Consider the following 17,950-nt stretch of genomic DNA (forward strand, 5'->3'; position numbering starts at 1 on the left):
CTAAAATCCTCTCTTTGGTTCCCTCCTCCTCCCCCTCCTTCCACAGCCTGCGTGATGCTGCTGCCCTAGGCTGAGAGCTGCTGCTGCTGCACAGCTGAGGGAGGGAGAGCGAAAGCAGAGGCGGGGCGCCAAGCTTTGGTTAAGGCAGGCAAGGGAAACCGCGAGCCGAAAGGAAGTCTTGCTGGGAAGACGCGGCAGCAGGGCTTTAAAGGGCTCCCCCCTCCCCAGCCAGCCAGCCCACCCAGCCCATTCTTTCCCCGCCACAACTGTATCCAACAGGCCAAGTTGCTGGGAGGAGAAAGTTTGGGCTGCAGGACATGAGATTCCTCTGGGGAGGTCCTTTGCAGGAGGCCAGTTCTAGCTGCCTGCAAAGGACTTCCCCACGTTTGCTATGAAAGAAATCTCTGCGCGGGAGTTGAAAAGTCCTGCGCGGGGATTTCTTTCCATGTGCGCGGCCGCGCAGGCGCGCACCTTAGAGGGAACAGTGGAGGCAACTGGACTTGCTTGAAGATGTTTCACTTCTCATCCAAGAAGCTTCTTCTGAGGATTTAGATAAACCCCAAGTGCTTCAATGACCCTCTAAAAGGATGCAAATTACCAGCTGTCTGCAAGGAATATAAATCCTTCCATTCCTCACTATCCAGTCAGAACTGAAGAAGCTTCTTGGATGAGAAGTGAAATGTCTTCAAAAGAAAAAAAAAACCCAAAGTCCAGTTGCCTCCTGAAAAAGCACCTCTGGGATGATCTTTTTCCATGTCATTCTTGTAACCTTTCAGTTTTAAATCCAGTTTCAAATCAGTTTCAGTCTTGAACAACAAAACCTGCTCCTCTTCCATATCATCTTTTAAACAGTCTGTCTATAGAAGCACACACTCTTAAAAATTAACCTCTGAGTTCAGTGTTCAAAACTATCCTTCAATATGTCCAACGTTAAAAAATATTTTGCTCTATTTTGTATCAGTAAGCCAAATTTAAGCACTTCTCCTTTAATTGTAATCTTTAATTCCTTCTGGTTTCTTCTATGTCCAACCTTCAGTCTCATCCAATGGTGGGTTATGACCAGTACGCCCTGGTATGGGCATACCGGTGCCTGCTGGGTACTGTTCTGGTACGGTGCTACGGAGGGCCCGCCCACCCGCCTGCGCTCCTTTGAGGTTTGCAGGGCTTACATGCATGGAACGTATGGCACCTGCGCGACCCTCCACCAAGCTGCTGTCGTGTTGCGGAGGCATCACGGAGTGTTGCAGGTAGTAAGTACACATGCACATGCTGCGCATGTGTGCACGCATTCATGTGGTGGACGCCCGGAACCCACCACTGATCTCATCCTATCATTTTTTAAAAAGAGAATTCAAAACAAAGACATTTTCCTATAGGAAGAGTTGCTATACTTAATTCCAAAGTCTTATTTCAAATTCATATGGACCCTTAGTCCATTTGTATATTTCCACAATTAAAGTTCTAATTACCCTGTTTATTCCCCAAAAGTCCTTAAATTTGAATTTAAAACTTTTTTGTTTGCTAAGGATTAAAAGAAACTCAGATAGACCTGTACAATTTGTCATTCCAAAGACTCCTAATAGTTGAAAAGAAGTGAACAAGTCATTTAGCGCTCTGGTGGCACAGTAATTAAAGTGCAGTACTGCAGGCAAACTCTGCCCATTGCCTGGAGTTCGATTCTGATTGGTTCAAGGTTGACTGAGCCCTCCACCCTTACAAGAGTGGTAAAATGAGGACCCAGGTTGTTGAGGGCAATATGCAAATAATGCTTCTTCATTTTAAATTACCCAGGGAGTGCTGTAAAGCATTATGGGGCAGTACAGGTAGTCCTCGACTTACAACAGTTCATTTAGTGACTGTTTGAATTTAGAACGGCACTGAAAAAGATGACTTATAACTGTTTTTCTCACTTACAACCGTTGCAGCATCCCCATGGTCATGTGATCAAAATTCAGATGCTTGGTAATTGGTTCGTATTTGTGACGGTTGCAGTGTCCTGGGGTCATGCCATCCCCTTTTGTGACCTTCTGACAAGCAAAGTCAATGGGGGAAGCCAGATTCATTTAACAACCGGGTTATTGACTTAACAATTGTAATGATTCACTTAATAACTGTGGCAAGAAAAGTTGTAAAATGGGGCAAAAGTTGCTTAACAAATTCCTCACTTAGCAACATAAATTTTGGGCTCAATTATAGTCGCAAGTTGAGGGCTACCTGTATGTAAGCCTAACTGCTATTGCTATTTCCATAAGTGAAAAGGAAAACCAAATGTTCTTTTGAAGGTGCTGACCATGGTTTCAGCAAAAAACATGGCTATTCTCTCATCTCTCAGAACTCTAAGCCTGCCAGAGACTGCTATCTTGCAATGACTTTGCAAGGAGCAATTGTTCGGAGCAATTTTAGGTGATCTCAAGTCATCTCCTTGTCCAGAGAGGAATTATGAAGAGCTGCTGGACTTGCTGGCTCGTAATTCCACTGTTGTCTTTGGCTGGGCTTTTAGCAGAACTGTCCTCACTTCTCTAATTCTTCCCCTGGAAGTCCAACAATAGTAGGTAATTTGGTCTGATGCCTTTTTGAAAGTCTGATTTCTAAAACTAAAAGCCAGCTTCCATTTTGAATAAATTCAGAAACAATTTTGCTTTTTGCATGAATAGGAGCAACGACAATCTTGGCTTAAAAGAAATTGTGTTGTTGAGAAAGCAAGCTTGGTAAAGGTATATTTATATTCTATTCAAATAATTATACACTATGCCTTCTCAGTGGAGCAACTTTTTTCCCCCTGATCCACAGCCAAGGCAGAACTTAATGCTATAAATGTAACTAAGCAGGGGATAGTTCTTCTGTTCCCCTGTTCGAAAGAATAGTGTGTGTGTGTGTGTGTGAGCCAAGGTGGCGCAGTGGTTAAATGCAGCACTGCAGGCTACTGCTAGATCAGCAGTTCAGCGGTTCAAATCTCACCGGCTCAGGGTTGACTCAGCCTTCCATCCTTCCGAGGTGGGTAAAATGAGGACCCAGATTGTTGGGGGCAATATGCTGACTCTCTGTAAACCGCTTAGAGAGGCCTGAAAGGCCTATGAAGCGGTATATAAGTCTACTGCTATTGCTATTGCTATTGTGTGTGTTTGTTTGAGTCAATGTTAACTCATGGACAAATCCTTGCAGTTTTCTTTGCAAGGTTTTCATAAATCATTTGCCCTTTCCCTTTCCTAGGACTAAGAGAAAGAGTGACTGGCCCAAGGTTACCCAGCTGACTTTGTGCCTAAAGCGGGACTGGAACCCCCGTGGGATTAACTGGATTTTCTTAGGGCTTTTTCCTCACCCCTTGCTAACTGCAGCTTAAATATGGCTCATTAATCCTTTTTAAAGGGCATGACATGCCCTCCTGGCATTGGTTTTGTCTCTTCCTCAGGCCACTGTGCAGATAATATACATTCCAATCAGTGGTGGGATTCAATTTTTTTTACTGCCGGTTCTGTGGGCTTGGCTTGGTGGGTGTGGCCTGGCTTGGTGGGCGTGGCAGGGGAAGGATACTGCAAAATCCCCATTCCCTCCCAATCAGCTGGGACTCGGGAGGCAGAGAATAGATGGGGGCGGGGCCAGTCAGAGGTGATATTTACCAGTTCTCTGAACTACTCAAAATTTCCACTACCAGTTCTCCAGAACTGGTCAGAACCTGCTAAATACCACCTCTGGGTCCAATGTAGCTATTCCCAGGTTGGAAGTAGCAATTTCCCTCTTCTTCAAACACAAGTTTGTGTGAATGATCTGGGATGGTTCCTTGACAGGAATGGAGATGACATTTGAAGGGACTGCAGGCATAGACTCTCTGCTCTGGTTGCCTCCCATTTTAAAAAGAGTAGCCAGAGACCTTGGCATCCACAGAGGCACTTGGGGATTAAGGAAGAAGCACATTCAGCCTGAGAGATTGTGGGGAGGCTGAGAAAGGAATGGAACAGAGAGGTGGCAAAACAAGAAACTGCATGATAGTCAGACGATAGCTTATCATTCGGAGAGACTCTATCTTAATTACTTCAAAATAAATGAGGTTGGGAAATTCCTCTTCAAGTTTTCAAGAGTCTGTATCTCCCTAGACTATCATTATCATTAAAACGTTGATTATATGCCATCAAGTTGGTATTAACTGTTAGCAACTCCATGGATAACCTTCCCAGGGTAGCATTAAAAATCCTTCACTGAAGTTTGCGTAGTGCTGGTATCCTTGGTTTTAGTTCATTCCTCGGTAGGCATGCAAAGGCTTGCACGGTTTGCATAGGAAAAACGTTTTGCCTGCCCATGTTGTGATTGTGTAGCCTGAGGCATGTTTCTACCTCTGAAACCTGTCCTCTGTGGATCTTAAAAGAGCTTACTTCCAAGAAAACTCATATTTGGATGTCAGTCCTAGTAGAAAAATATCAGCGAGGTGGGGGGGAACTAACCTTCATCCATCCTCAAAAGGACACACAAATAAATCTGCAAGATTAGTGTTATCACAATGTGTGTAAGATTTCAAAGGGAATCTGATTATCAGTTGATATGAGCTGATAGTTGGACTACTTTTGGATGTGGATTTAGAACGCTGCAATTTTTTTGCTCATACAAGAAAACGTATACAAAACCAGACAGAGTCTAATAGTAATCATGCCCTTCATCAACATAGTGATGTTGACAAACTCTACTAAACAAAGAAAATAGGTGAATGTGGAATGCTTCCTGCCTAGTCCCAGCCCATTCAGATTAAGTGAGCAGTTGGCAGGTAAAAGAAATAGAAAATAGCAGTAGACTTATATACCGCTTCATAGGGCTTTCAGCCCTCTCTAAGCGATTTACAGAGTCAGCATATTGCCCCCAACAACAATCCGGGTCCTCATTTTACCCACCTCGGAAGGATGGAAGGCTGAGTCAACCCTGAGCCGGTGAGATTTGAACCGCTGAACTGCTGATCTAGCAGTCAGCTGAAGTAGCCTGCAGCGCTGCATTTAACCACCGCGCCACTCCGGCTCTAAAGAACAATAAAGAACAAGAAGTGGCTTTCAATCTTCTTAACAGCAGTTATAAGTACATTTCTATTCTATTTTATTTTCTCCCTCCCTCCCTCTCTCTCTCTTCATAATTTTCTTTTCCCCCACAATCTACCCTTTCTAAATATCCAATCCATAAATCCCATTTTTTCAAACTAATTCTTCTTTATTGTAAGGTTCCCTTAACAGAATTTGGCAAGTCAGAAATTACATTTCTACCCCTTCACCTTTACAATCCAAAAACTAGGATGCTTGCCATGCACAACCTCCTTTGCAGACTCTTATCCTACCATTGCCCTGCCTTCCCCATGATTAATACAGGCAATTTAGACCTACATGTGGTTCTTGACTTACAACGGTTCGTTTAGGGGAATCCAGATTCACTGAGCAACTGTGTTACTAACCAAACAATGGCAGTGATTCACTTAACAACTGTGGCAAGAAAGGTCATAGAATGTGGCAAAGCTCACTTAACAAATGTCTCGCTTAGCAACAATTGGGCTCAATTGTGGTTGTAAGCTGAGAACTACCTATATACCAATTTATAGATTAAGATAATTTCAACATGATCCATTTTAACATTGCTTCTCCCGTGCTCTCAAGTACATACACATCTAGCATGACGAATCTCGTGGAAAAGCATTATTGTATTCTCTTTATAATTAGAGTCATCCATTTAATTAAACTATTTTGTATTTTATTCAGTTTCTTTTTTGTTCTTCCACTCCTTTGTAGAATTTTACTGATCCATCTGAAATTCAGAAAAGGTGTGACACTCTTGAAAAGCTTATTTCAGAAGGATGCCATCTGAATTTAATTGAATTTCCCATTTCCAAAGTAGAGATCCATGAAAACAAGCACCTGAGTGATGGGCCACAAATAAATGGTTCAGAGGTTATTCAGATTTCTCCTCAAAAGATAACTATTTTCCTGCGGCCAGGTAAGTTACATCATCATATCTATAAAACTTTTAAAAATAGTCTGGTTATTTATTTATGGATTGCCTCAATCCTGACAAAAGTAAGAGTTTACAAAAAGCCATGGCAATAAAGTCAATGCACAATTTGCTCTACAAAAAATACGGTAAGGATTTGAAAGGAGATATCTGAATTCATTTACTAGAGAGTAAGCTTTGTTCAACTTAGGAAATCTATTTCTGAGTAAACACCTGGGGATTTTTTTAATCAAGTGATAAAAGAACACCTGAGGCTGTATGAGACTCAGAACCATTTCTGTAAAGTTAATATTTTGTTCACAATAGCTTTAGCAATTTCCTTTTTTCCAACTGCAATATTAATATGGCACAGAACAATAGACTCCATCATAACTTACAATGAAATATCTATCATTTGAACCTATTATGCTACTTCAGTCCAGATAGGTGTATTTGTTTAGCTATGATTGCAGCACATTTGATGAATAGATTTGAGAAATATACAGATTTGTAGTAGGGAAAGTAGTAATTGGTGAAAGCAGAAACAATTTACTAATGTTTTTCTCCAAAAGAGAGTCTCTGCCTTTTCAAATAATTTCTCAATAAGTGATGTTCTTGTACTTTGCCAACATTACTAAATCTCATTAAATTATTTTTTTTTAAAAAAGCACCTTGAATTGAACTCACAAGGAAACTGTCAACCAATACAGCTCATGAAGCAGAGGTAGAATATGTGCAGTCCTTGGAGGACACATAATTGCCCATGCTGCCTAATATCCAACATGTGGACATGTGAACCATTGGGTGGGGGGTGGAGTAGCACAACCATTTATGAAGGCCAGGAAGGGGCCGTGGCACGACAAAACCGCGCTACGCAAAATAGCGGAGATTAAATCGCGTCACTAAAGTCGCGACGTCATCATCGCGCGTCATCACCGCGGGGACAACAGCGCGGTGACAGAAGGGCGTTCTACATGCTTCGTTCTTTGCCTCCAAAGGTAGCCCTCCTCCTCCAGCTGACAGCGGCAGCGGGCACGGGGCAAAGCGGGCTGCCCAGCAGCAGCAGCCCGCGGGAAGGGTCCAGCTCAGCCGCGGAGGGCAGCAGGAAGCCCGCGGGGGGCCCGAGCAGGGCCGCCGACGCTGGCGGCGGAGGAGGACGCAGCAGCGGCAGCGGCTGAGGCTCTCCCGGGGCCGGCGAAGCGGGCTTGCCCGGCAGAGGCAGGCTGCCCTCTTCTTCCTCAACAACATCTCCTTGGATGGGCGGCCGCCGCCACCGGGCAAGCCCGCTTCGCCGGCCCCGGGAGAGCCTCAGCCGCCGCCGCCCGCCCTGCCTCTTCCTCCGGGGGAGGCGCCGGCGGCGCAGGCCGCCCGTCCAAGGAGATGTTGTTGAGGAAGAAGAGGGCAGCCTGCCTCTGCCGGGCAAGCCCGCTTCGCCGGCCCGGGAGAGCCTCAGCCGCCGCCGCTGCCACGTCCTCCTCCGCTTCCTGATGCCCCCCGCGGCTGTGCTGGACCCTTCCCGCGGGCTGCTGCTGCTGGGCAGCCCGCTTTGCCCCGTGCCCGCTGCCGCTGTCAGCTGGAGGAGGAGGGCTACCTTTGGAGGCAAAGAACGAAGCATGTAGAACGCCCTTCTGTCACCGCGCTGTTGTCGCGGCGGTAGGGTCGTTTTTTTATTAGCGCTTCGGACGCCGCGGATTTGCCTCCGCCCTTATGTCGGCGCGGATAAGGGCATCGCGGTTTTGTGGTGGAACCGGAAGGGGCACTTTACAGACTATAAAGCACTCATTCTGTAACCTTCATAAATAGGAATGGTTGTTAAGCATCATAATATCCAGATATGAGGGAGATAGGCAGATGATAGAGAGACAGAGAAATAGAGAGACGGAGGGAGGGAGGGAGAGAGAGAGAGAGAAAGATCACCCAGCTGGCTTTATGCCCAAGGGGGGACTAGAACTCATTGTCTCCCAGTTTCTAGCCAATGCATTCAAACATTACAGCAAACTGGCTCTCTTGAACAGGATATATGGAGTTATTATTTGAAAGTAAAGTTATTCATTGAACCCTTGTATTGTCACTCTAACTCCTAAGAAATCTTGCTAATCTGAGCTCAGGGATCCTTATTCCTTGGATAAATAATTTCCAATCCTGATGGTAGTGAAGAAGTCTGACCATAAGATAAACTGAGTATGGGAGCCCCAGAGCACTGAGGGGCAGTGGGGGTAAAAAGGGTCATAGGATAAGGTGTGAATTTCATAAAACAAAGATGGCCACTGAGTTCTCTACCAGCCCCATCCCAGCAACCTTTAGAAGCTATTACCAATTTTTTTAATGTGCTACATGGAGGAAATCATTAACTACATGACCAGAAAATAGTTTTCAATATGATTTATATTAGTATGTGAATTTAGGGAGTAGCAAGATAATATTTAACTAGTTTAACATTAAGTATATACATACCTATTGTATTTAACGTAATATTAATGAACAACATGTTGATGAAAGAAATGTCCTTCTGGGTTCAGCTCCAAGTGGGGAAAAAGACACTGGAGACATGGAGGCTGCTTGGAAAGATGGTTTATTGTTGGACAGGGCCACATGGGTTGAGCCCTGAACAGGACAGGTGATCACATGTTTCAATGTTAGTGGAGAAGAAGAGAAGGGCTGAGAGAAGGGCTTGGTAGGCTTTTTATAACCTGTTCAGTCCCACCTCTCTGTTTCCTGTTCCTGTGTAAGAAATGTATTCTGATTGGTTGTCAGACTCCCATAGGGCCATGCAGGGGCAACTCTCTAGGCTGTGTTTTGAATCCAGATTTGGTTGAGTTCTCAGATGCCATGTGGTCAGTTGGGTAAAGTTCCTTAATCCCTTCCCTCTGGAGCTGTAGTGGAGAAGCCTTTATTATGTAAAAGTGGACTAGCTTGGCCTTCTTAATGGCCCATTAACAGTGAGGATGGGCAGGAAGCTACAGGCAACTATTCTGTCTTTTAAAACATGTTTCTTTCTTTTCATAGCCAGAGAAATATTCTGCCTTTTCAATATTTTGTAGGATATTTAATTTTTCTGGGAGAGGGCTGGATGATAACTTCCTACAATGTGCATTCATATTTAAATGAAATGCACTAAATAGTTTGAAATTAAATATAACATTAAAATGTTGTTCTGTCCTCACCCACTACTTTTTCAAATGTGGCCTGTTAGCAGGTTGGGTCATCACAGGCCATCACAGATGAATGAAGGTGGCTCAAAGTTCACATGGAGCCCTCAGGCCTGGAAGTATGTATGCCCTTCTGTCACTCAGGTGTTCCCCTAGAGCAGTGTTTCTCAACCTTGGCGACTTTAAGTCCTGTGGACTTCAACTCCCAGAATTCCCCAGCCAGCTATGCTGGCTGGGGGATTCTGGGAGTTGAAGTCCACAGGACTTAAAGTTGCCAAGGTTGAGAAACACTGCCCTAGAGATGTGCATGACAGAGAAGAAATGCCACCAAGATTGTTGTGTGACAGTAGTTAGTAACATTAGACTTTGCCAATAACATATAGTATTAGATCAAATACATTTCTGTGCCTATCAGAATATTTTCTTTTCTTAATATACATTTTTATTTTTATTTTTAACTTGAACATACTGTATCATCTTCCATTAAACAGTGTGTTATCTGGGTACAAATGTCTCCATTGATAATGGTGCTCTAATTTACAATAATAATAATAATCAGCATTATCACTATTCATTTCTCTCTCTACATATTTTCTAATGAGAATATAATATATTAGGTATAATGACCTTAACAATAATATTAATCATCATCATCATATTATTTACATTTCTATCTTAACATATATTCTTTATTTCACTGATCTCCATTTATTTCTCACTTCTGTTTTTATTCTCCAACCATCCATAAAATAGCTCCCATGTCATATAATATTCAGTTTGTTCTTTCTCCTTTATAATAAGCATTAATCTGTTTATTTCTGCACATTCTAATTCAATTCACATTCAAAGGTGTAGATATGTGTTCGTAGGTGATCCAAGACTTACTGAAAGGGATGCTCCCAATTTCCTTTTTCTTTTTCTTTTGATGTGCATTGACTGCACATCAAGGCTTAATGCCCTGCTTGACACAACTGTTTTGACAAAACAGCAGTAGGCTGGGTGGAATTCTCTGCCATCTCATTTTCTGGAGGTATGGGAATCTCTAGAATGAATGAATGAATGAATGAATGAATGAATGAATGAATGAATGAATGAATGAATGAATGAATGAATACAGAAAGTGAATGGCATGTGAGTATGCAAAGCTTTGAAGTATTCTACACTGTTTATTTTAGGTTTGCTGAAAAGTGGTTCCATCCCTTATCAGAACCTGGCTGAAATTCAGCAGGTTCTGACACATTCTGGAGATACGATAGTGGAAATTTTGAGTAGTTCGGAGAATCATCAAATGCTACCTCTGGCTGACCCCAGAGTGGAGTGGGAATGGAGATTTTGCAGTATCCTTCCCCTGGAAGGGGATGGAAATGGGGATTTTGAATTTCATCACTGCTCAGAACTAGAGGAAAAATATCGATCATGAAACAAACCTTCTGATGCTTCTACAGGAAGGAACTCTTCCTGGCCAATAGGATGGGGAAGGCAGTTTTTTTTTTTACTGAGCTAGTCATTCCAACTTTTAATTTGTTGTTTCTTGTAGTAGTCTGTCCATAAAGCATATTTTGCAATTATACTTTGCAGATGTTTTTCACTATCCATATCAGACATTATTAATTATTAAAAGAGTTAATGCTACTGCTGAGATATTCTCTGTCACTGAATAATACCATGCAGCATGAAGAATAAAGAGGCCCAGTCAATACTTGTACTTCCTCTTCCCCCTTTTTTAACCACAGTTGTTTGATTAGTTTTGTTTCCCCTTTGGCTCCACAAGGAAATGAAGAAACGATACAGATCAATGTTCGCCAGACTGAAGATTATCCAGTTGATCTCTACTACCTGATGGACCTTTCAGCTTCTATGGATGATGATCTGAAAACCATAAAGGAACTGGGGTCTACCTTGTCCAAAGAAATGTCTAAGCTCACAAGTAATTTCCAGATGGGTTTCGGGTCTTTTGTTGAAAAACCAGTTTTACCATACATCAATACTCTGACGGAAGATCTGCGGAATCCTTGCCGGTTGGTAGAAAAGTTCAAACATTTCTTCTGACTCTTTAGAAATATAGTTTGAACTTAAAATGTGATGTTTCTCCTTAAATGCAATTTGATGAATTCATTGTTTTAATACAGAAATTGGGGATTTCCCCCCACTCCCAGGAGACAGATCAGGGACTGCTGAAAGTGAGAAGTCACCTCCAGTGGCCTTTCATTCATAAACATGCAATTAGAACCCATCCATCCCCTCAAATATATGTATACTAAATCAACTCTCTTCAAGGCAACATTCTGGACCCACCTTTCATTATCCTTTCCAAAACTTCAAGATTACAGACAGCTTTGATGGATCAGATACATTGACTTTATGGGCTTTCCAGTCTTGCTTTAATCATTCTGTTTCGTTTTAATTTTAATTTTTACTTTATTGTCATTGTACATACAGTATATACACAGTATACCCATACAACAAAATTCACATAATACCTGGAGACCAGGCTGAACACACGACAGTCCCCAAACCTCACCCACCCACCAAAAATTCCCCACCCCTAAACCACCCAAGCATTCACACAACTGACCAAGTAATGCTGTCCAACAGCTCACTAATGGTGGCCCTTTAGTTATTGTTGAGTGTAATTATAGCTCTGGGATAAAAATTATTCAAAAATTGTGTGATCCAAGTTTTAATTGTTCTGTATCTTCTGCCAGAAGGCAACAGTCCAAAAAGATTGTAAGCAAGATGGGAAGAGTCTCATAATGTTTTGCAACATCCTTAAACAGCGAGATGTGAAGATGTCATCTAGGCCTGGTAGCTGGAGCCGGATGATATTCTGGGCAGTTTTAATGATTCTCTGTAGAGCTTTTTTTGTCCGCTGGTACTTTCCACTTAGGATGGTCTCTAGCCTTGATTCCATGGAATCTGGTCTGGATATTAATTATTTATTTCAGTTTGTCCATAAGCTATTCATTTACGTGTGGGTAGGGAGGTGATTATCTAGATTTCTGGCAATTAAGCTAAGGATGCTGTGCTCAGATGCAATACCAGCCTATTCCACCAGACACTGAGAAACTCCACCAGTGGAACATGTTGACGGGGCATTCCAGATTCTATGAACTAACAAGATTTATTGAATTCCTCAACATACTCAAAGCTACAATTGGAATACAAAGCTACAACCATAGAATTATTCTGGTTTCCACCAATCTCAATAAACAGGAAACTACCATCCACTTTCTGATCTGGCAAGGAATAATAGAATAACAGAGTTGGAAGGGACCTTGGAGGTCTTCTAGTCCCACCCTCTGCTTAGGCAGGAAACCCTACACCACTTCAGACAAATGGTTATCCAGCATCTTCTTAAATACTTCCAATGTTGGAGCATTCACAACTTCTGGAGGCAAGTTGTTCCACTGATTAATTGTTCTAACTGTCAGGAAATTTCTCCTTAATTCTAGGTTGCTTCTCTCCTTGATTAGTTTCATTTTTTTTTTTTAAGATTTAAAATTTTATTGTCATTTATAGGCCGCCCTTTTCCCTGAGGGGACTCAGGGCGGCTTACAAGTCGTGGGGAAGGAGTGCAAGACAAAACATGAAATAATATGTGAATAAAATAAAATAATAAAACACAACATTCATTCAGCATTCGGGTTCATTGCTTCTTGTCCTGCCCTCAGGTGCTTTGCACTAGATAAAAGGATAAATGACATATTTGTAAACCACTTATAGAGGGCTGGAAAGCACTATGAAATATATAAGTGCTATTGCTATTGTAGGAAATAGTGGCTTCTCTGCAAGTAATGTTACTCACCAAATATCCTATAAATTGTGCTTTATTTTGGAGCATCAATATAAAACAGGTTGTCCTAGGAATAGTGGGTTCAAAATCCCATCCCTCAGCTATAATGTACTGAACTCAAATCTTCAGGGAGATGCCAATCATATAAACTAAAATCCATCTGAAGATCGTACTGCTGAATACTGAAGAGAATAAAGGGCCATCCCAAATGCGCCTCAAGACTAAAGCTTTTTAATGTGACCTCCATCGTCATGTATAAGCACCTAAACATTTTACTTTACAGAAATGTCCCATTTGATTGTTTGCCAACATTTGGATACAAGCATGTTCTTCCGCTGACAAACGATGCCGAAAGGTTCAATGAAATTGTGAGAAAACAGAAAATCAGTGCCAATTTAGATACTCCAGAAGGAGGATTTGATGCAATTATGCAGGCAGCTGTTTGTAAGGTAAAGAAACAATAACTGTGTTTTATGTTGATTTGGTGTAAATGAAGACTATGTTATTGCTAGCTTTATTTTAGATCAGAACACCCCATATGAAAGTACCTCAATGTGCAAGAAAAGTTTAAAAACCTGGCCCCAACTCTTGGGTAAGGGTGGGTGTTAAGTTGTAGGATTTCATCTGTTTAAAGAATTATCTTTTGCAGATTACATGAATTGTATTTTTACTGTTTTCACTAAAAGCTGTAAGCCATCCAGAGTTTTTACAGAGTTGTGCAGCAGAGTTGTGCAACAATTTATTGTAGAGCCAATAAATAATATTCTGAATTGCTGATTATGTATATAATTTATTATACTCTACCTCAAGTACTCAGATAATATGGTTGACCTTAACTGCTCTGCAAGTTTCAGTGAAGAGTGGTATTTACTACTTCACCTCAGGCAGCAAAATCTTATGGCTTTTCTCTGATCGTTCTTTCGAATACTAATTTTCATCCCTTTTTTAGAGTAGAGCTTGGCATGTTTTTAATCATCAGAACGAGATAAATCATATTTCATTGTTCTGCATGTGATACCAAAACACAGCATATATTGCTTTACCTCATATTCCCTGTCATCACTTATTAATGTTTTACTGCAGGAAAAAATTGGTTGGAGAAATGATTCATTACATCTGTTAGTGTTTGTGAGTGATGCCGATTCTCATTTTGGGATGGATAGTAAATTAGCAGGAATAGTTATTCCAAATGATGGGAAATGCCACCTGGATCAACAGAATGAATACTCTATGTCAACTGTTTTGGTAATTGCTTTTTATTTTATTCAATCCTTTCCCATTCTCCAGTCTTGTACATTTAATAGTGTTAGAAATTGCATTTGTAGAACTCTATGCATTATGCCTTTTAAAGTATTCTCAAATAAACATGTAAATATATTTTGTACAAGGCCATTTTCAGACGAATTAGAATAAAATTACCCTTTCACCACAGAACTGAATTTCATGCAGGGTTGTGGACATCTCCTATTTGAAAATTATTCTACACTACTTTGGGAGAACGGAGAGCAATCATGTCTTTTACCACCACAGGGACATTAATTTTCTAAATAAGAGGCATCCCAAATCTAGTTTAAAAAGCACCAACTTATTATACCAAATTGTGATGGCTTCCAACACCATACCTGTATCATGAATTCTTAAAGTTGGGGATGTCCTATAGCAGTGATGGCTAACCTTTTTGTTGCCGAGTGCCCAAAGCACGCATGCATGAACCACCAAAATGCAATGCAAATGCATGTGCCCCTCCCGTGCATGCGTCCCCGTGCATGTGCCGTCTCCCCTTGCCCATTTTGGCTTCCACGTTGGTGAGGGAGGCTTTCCAGGCCCAAAATGGGGCGTGGGGGTCGCACACAGCCCCCCGCACCCCATTTTGGCTTCCAGGTTGGTGCAGGAGGCCTTCCAGGCCCAAAATGAGACGTGAGGAGTGTGCACATGCGCTCGAACCTCAAAAATCCAATGCAAGCACCCCCGCACATAGGCCTTCCCTCATGCATGGGCACACACATTCCCTGCATGCCCCCTGCCCCCTGTGCATGTGTGGCCGAAGACCCGAAGACCAGGTCGGTGGGAGGCATGCTGGAACTGGGCTGGGATGACAGCTGGTATGCCCGCAGAGAGGGCTCTGCATACCACCTGTGACACATGTGCCATAGGTTCACCATCACTGTCCTATACTGTACTTGCTCTATTTTTATCATCCTTCAGTACATATTTATTTGCATACAAGCTCCACTTCTCAGTGATTTTCTCAGGGTTTTGAAGAATGTTTTAAAAACACATTTTACTGCTTGTTGAAGACCCCCTCAGCATAAGTCATCCCTTGATCCAGTGTGGATGTTTGTCCAAGTTTGATGAAGGAACTTTTCTTCACGCAGTCTTTTTCAATCAGCAACCCAAATTTGTGAAAGTGTGAAAGTGCTTTTCCCCAAGTCTGCCCCCTGGGCTTCATAATTTTGTGTGGCTGACACAGATGAATTCTAAACGGGCTTCCCTGCCTTTCTATTTACACAGCTGTATTTATTTATTTGTTAAGCTTCCATATCCCTCCCGTCAAAGCCTTTTAATTCCACATTGTAGGAAGGTAAAATACACAATAGGTAACAAGGCAAAGACAACAACAAATAATCAGCAATTTGTTCAGCCTTATCCCACCAGAAGGTGCCATTCCCTCAAAAGCAATCATCAGGATTCTATTCAATTCTTCGATTCCCACCAACCCACCCACAAAAACCCAATTCTTCATTGCTTTCCAGAACCCTGATAGGGATGAAGGTCATCCTGATCAGCAGATGCTGGCTGTAGAGCAGGGGTGTCCCGACTTGGGAACTTTAAGACTTGAGGATTTCACCTCCCAGAATTCCCCAGCCAACCATACTAGTTGGACCCACCTGTTATAGAGGATTAGGCTACCACCAAGAGGAGGTTCCCAGGAGCCCAGGCATTAAGGTAAAAGATAAAGGTTTCCCTCGCACATATGTGCTAGTCATTCCTGACATTAGGGGGGAGCATGCTCATCTCCGTTTCAAAGCCAAAGAGCCAACGCTATCCGAAGACGTCTCCATGGTCATGTGGCTGGTATGACTAAATACCAAAGGCACATGGAATGCTGTTACCTTCCCAACAAAGATGGTTCCTATTTTTTCTACTTGCATTTTTACATGCTTTCGAACTGCTAGGTTGGCAGAAGCAGGGACAAGTAATGGGAGCTCACTCCATTACGTGGCACTAGGGATTTGAACCACCAAACTGCTGACCTTTCTGATCAACAAGCTGAGCGTCCTAGTCACTGAGCCATCAAGTCCCTAATAAGAACCTAATAAGAACCTGTAGGAAACTTTGAGATAATTGTCTTCCTTAATAGAAATCTCAGTGTTTTTCCAAAAGGATTAGATTCTGCTTTTCTTAAACATGAATTTACATTTTCCATAAAGGAAAAGTAGCCTTTGTTTAATTCCTAATATCTTTCTTCTAGGAAGGTGAAAGAAAGTATTAGGGAGGATCTATGCTTTGATTAACCTACTGTGCCCTATCTGCACCCAATATGTGAGCCTTTCATCTGGCACTGCCCAGGTGCTTAACATGCACAGTAGGTTATTTTTGAATTTAAAGTTGATGTAAAGATCAATTTTCCTTTTTGATTTTCTCAGGAATACCCAACTTTAGGACAATTGATAGAGAAGATTGTGCAAAACAACATTCTGTTAATTTTTGCAGTCACCAAGCAACAAGTTCATTTATATCAGGTAAGACCTCCAAGTCTTTTCACATTCTTCTTAGATTGGCCATTCAAGATGGTGTCTGAAAAACACTCTGGGATGAGAGGGACTGAGATTATTTGAAGTTGGGCCATACTGTTTGTGGCCTGAAGTTCAAGAGTTGCTGGGGCTGAACTGAACCCTTTGAAACTCCAAAAGATTTGGCAGCCCTGGCTGCAGCCCTGTTCCAGTTGAATTGCCACGAAGTCAATATCAAGATTGAGCAGGCAACGCAAAGGCTGGTACAGCTGAGCACAACATGATTTCCATTTTGGATAGTGACCCAGTCAGGTTGGACACTGTGGAGGTTTCTGCAATGGCCCTTGGTGGGGGTGTGTTCTGACCTAGGCTTCCCAAAAACATGAAGCTGATTCCTCAACCCAATAAAACCCCTTTTATTTAGTTTAAAGTGAATTCCTCTCCAGCAAAGTCCCGCCCAACAGTCTTTCAAGTGATTTCACAACTACAGACCTTTATCAGGCTTGGAGAGCTGCCAGGCCAATATCTTCCAAACGCAACTCTGCAGCAGACAATACTTGGCAAGAAGTCAGGAACAGATTTTCACCCTAATGAATTGAACTAATTGTCTCCTGCAAACTCCACTCCCCTTTTGCTCTCCTTTATTCCTTATGGGAGGGGCCATTCACCATCCTCCTGTGTCTTTATTCCTGAGTCGACCCTTGTTCCTTAGCTGTTCCCTTCCCCTGGCAGCTCTGTGCATGCGCACACTGGGAACAGGCTCCAGCTGTTCTTCTGCTCCACTGACTTCAACTCCAAAGGCAGCTGATAACTATCAGATGGCCCTGGCTCCATCTCTTCCTCTGACGCAGACTATTCATCAGAGCCTTCCCCAGACTCCAGGACTGGCCCATGCTCCCCCCCCCCAAACCTCCTCACTGTCTGTGTCTGCCACCGGCTTCACTGGCCACTGGCAGGCCACAACAAGGTGCTTGGTTGTGACACCATATTTGGCTCCAGTAGTGCATCATTTAGTTAGTGCCTGTCTTCTGGTGTCCATCAAAAAATTTGGTGGACTTTTTTTTTTTTTACATTGGGAAGACTACATTGGATTGTTGTAGTCCCTGCACACTCCTGAAGTCAGTATTGTGCTGATAAATGCTTTAAAAGCAGCTCTGCCAGTTCCATTGCTGCCACGGGGCTGTGCTGCTAGCTGCAGAACAGTTGATTGGCTCACAAGGCATTGTATCAAGGCTTTGTTCTCATCTGGCTTGAAAAGAAGAGTAGGTCAGAGCCAGAGGCAATGGGGAGCTGGAGAAGCAGAAGCAGCATTAGCACAGGAA

The 17,950-nt window shown here is 42.5% G+C and overlaps 1 protein-coding gene across 2 annotated transcripts in view; it reads left to right on the forward strand.

Moving 5' to 3' along the window:
- Positions 1-17,950, forward strand: part of ITGB6 (integrin subunit beta 6) — a 105,750-nt gene that overhangs the window by 60,459 nt on the left and 27,341 nt on the right. For both annotated transcript variants that reach the window (XM_087709892.1, XM_014069748.2), the window contains 5 exons: positions 5,754-5,958; positions 10,873-11,119; positions 13,178-13,343; positions 13,978-14,139; positions 16,542-16,637. In XM_087709892.1, the coding sequence (XP_087566018.1) occupies positions 5,754-5,958; positions 10,873-11,119; positions 13,178-13,343; positions 13,978-14,139; positions 16,542-16,637 (876 nt within the window). The remainder of the gene's footprint in view (positions 1-5,753; positions 5,959-10,872; positions 11,120-13,177; positions 13,344-13,977; positions 14,140-16,541; positions 16,638-17,950) is intronic.

The sequence above is a fragment of the Thamnophis sirtalis genome, unplaced genomic scaffold (assembly GCF_051295495.1).
Source record: "Thamnophis sirtalis isolate CommonGarterSnake01/CBP01778 unplaced genomic scaffold, rThaSir2_p1.2 scaffold_1, whole genome shotgun sequence".
In the NCBI taxonomy this organism is placed as follows: Eukaryota; Metazoa; Chordata; class Lepidosauria; order Squamata; family Natricidae; genus Thamnophis; species Thamnophis sirtalis.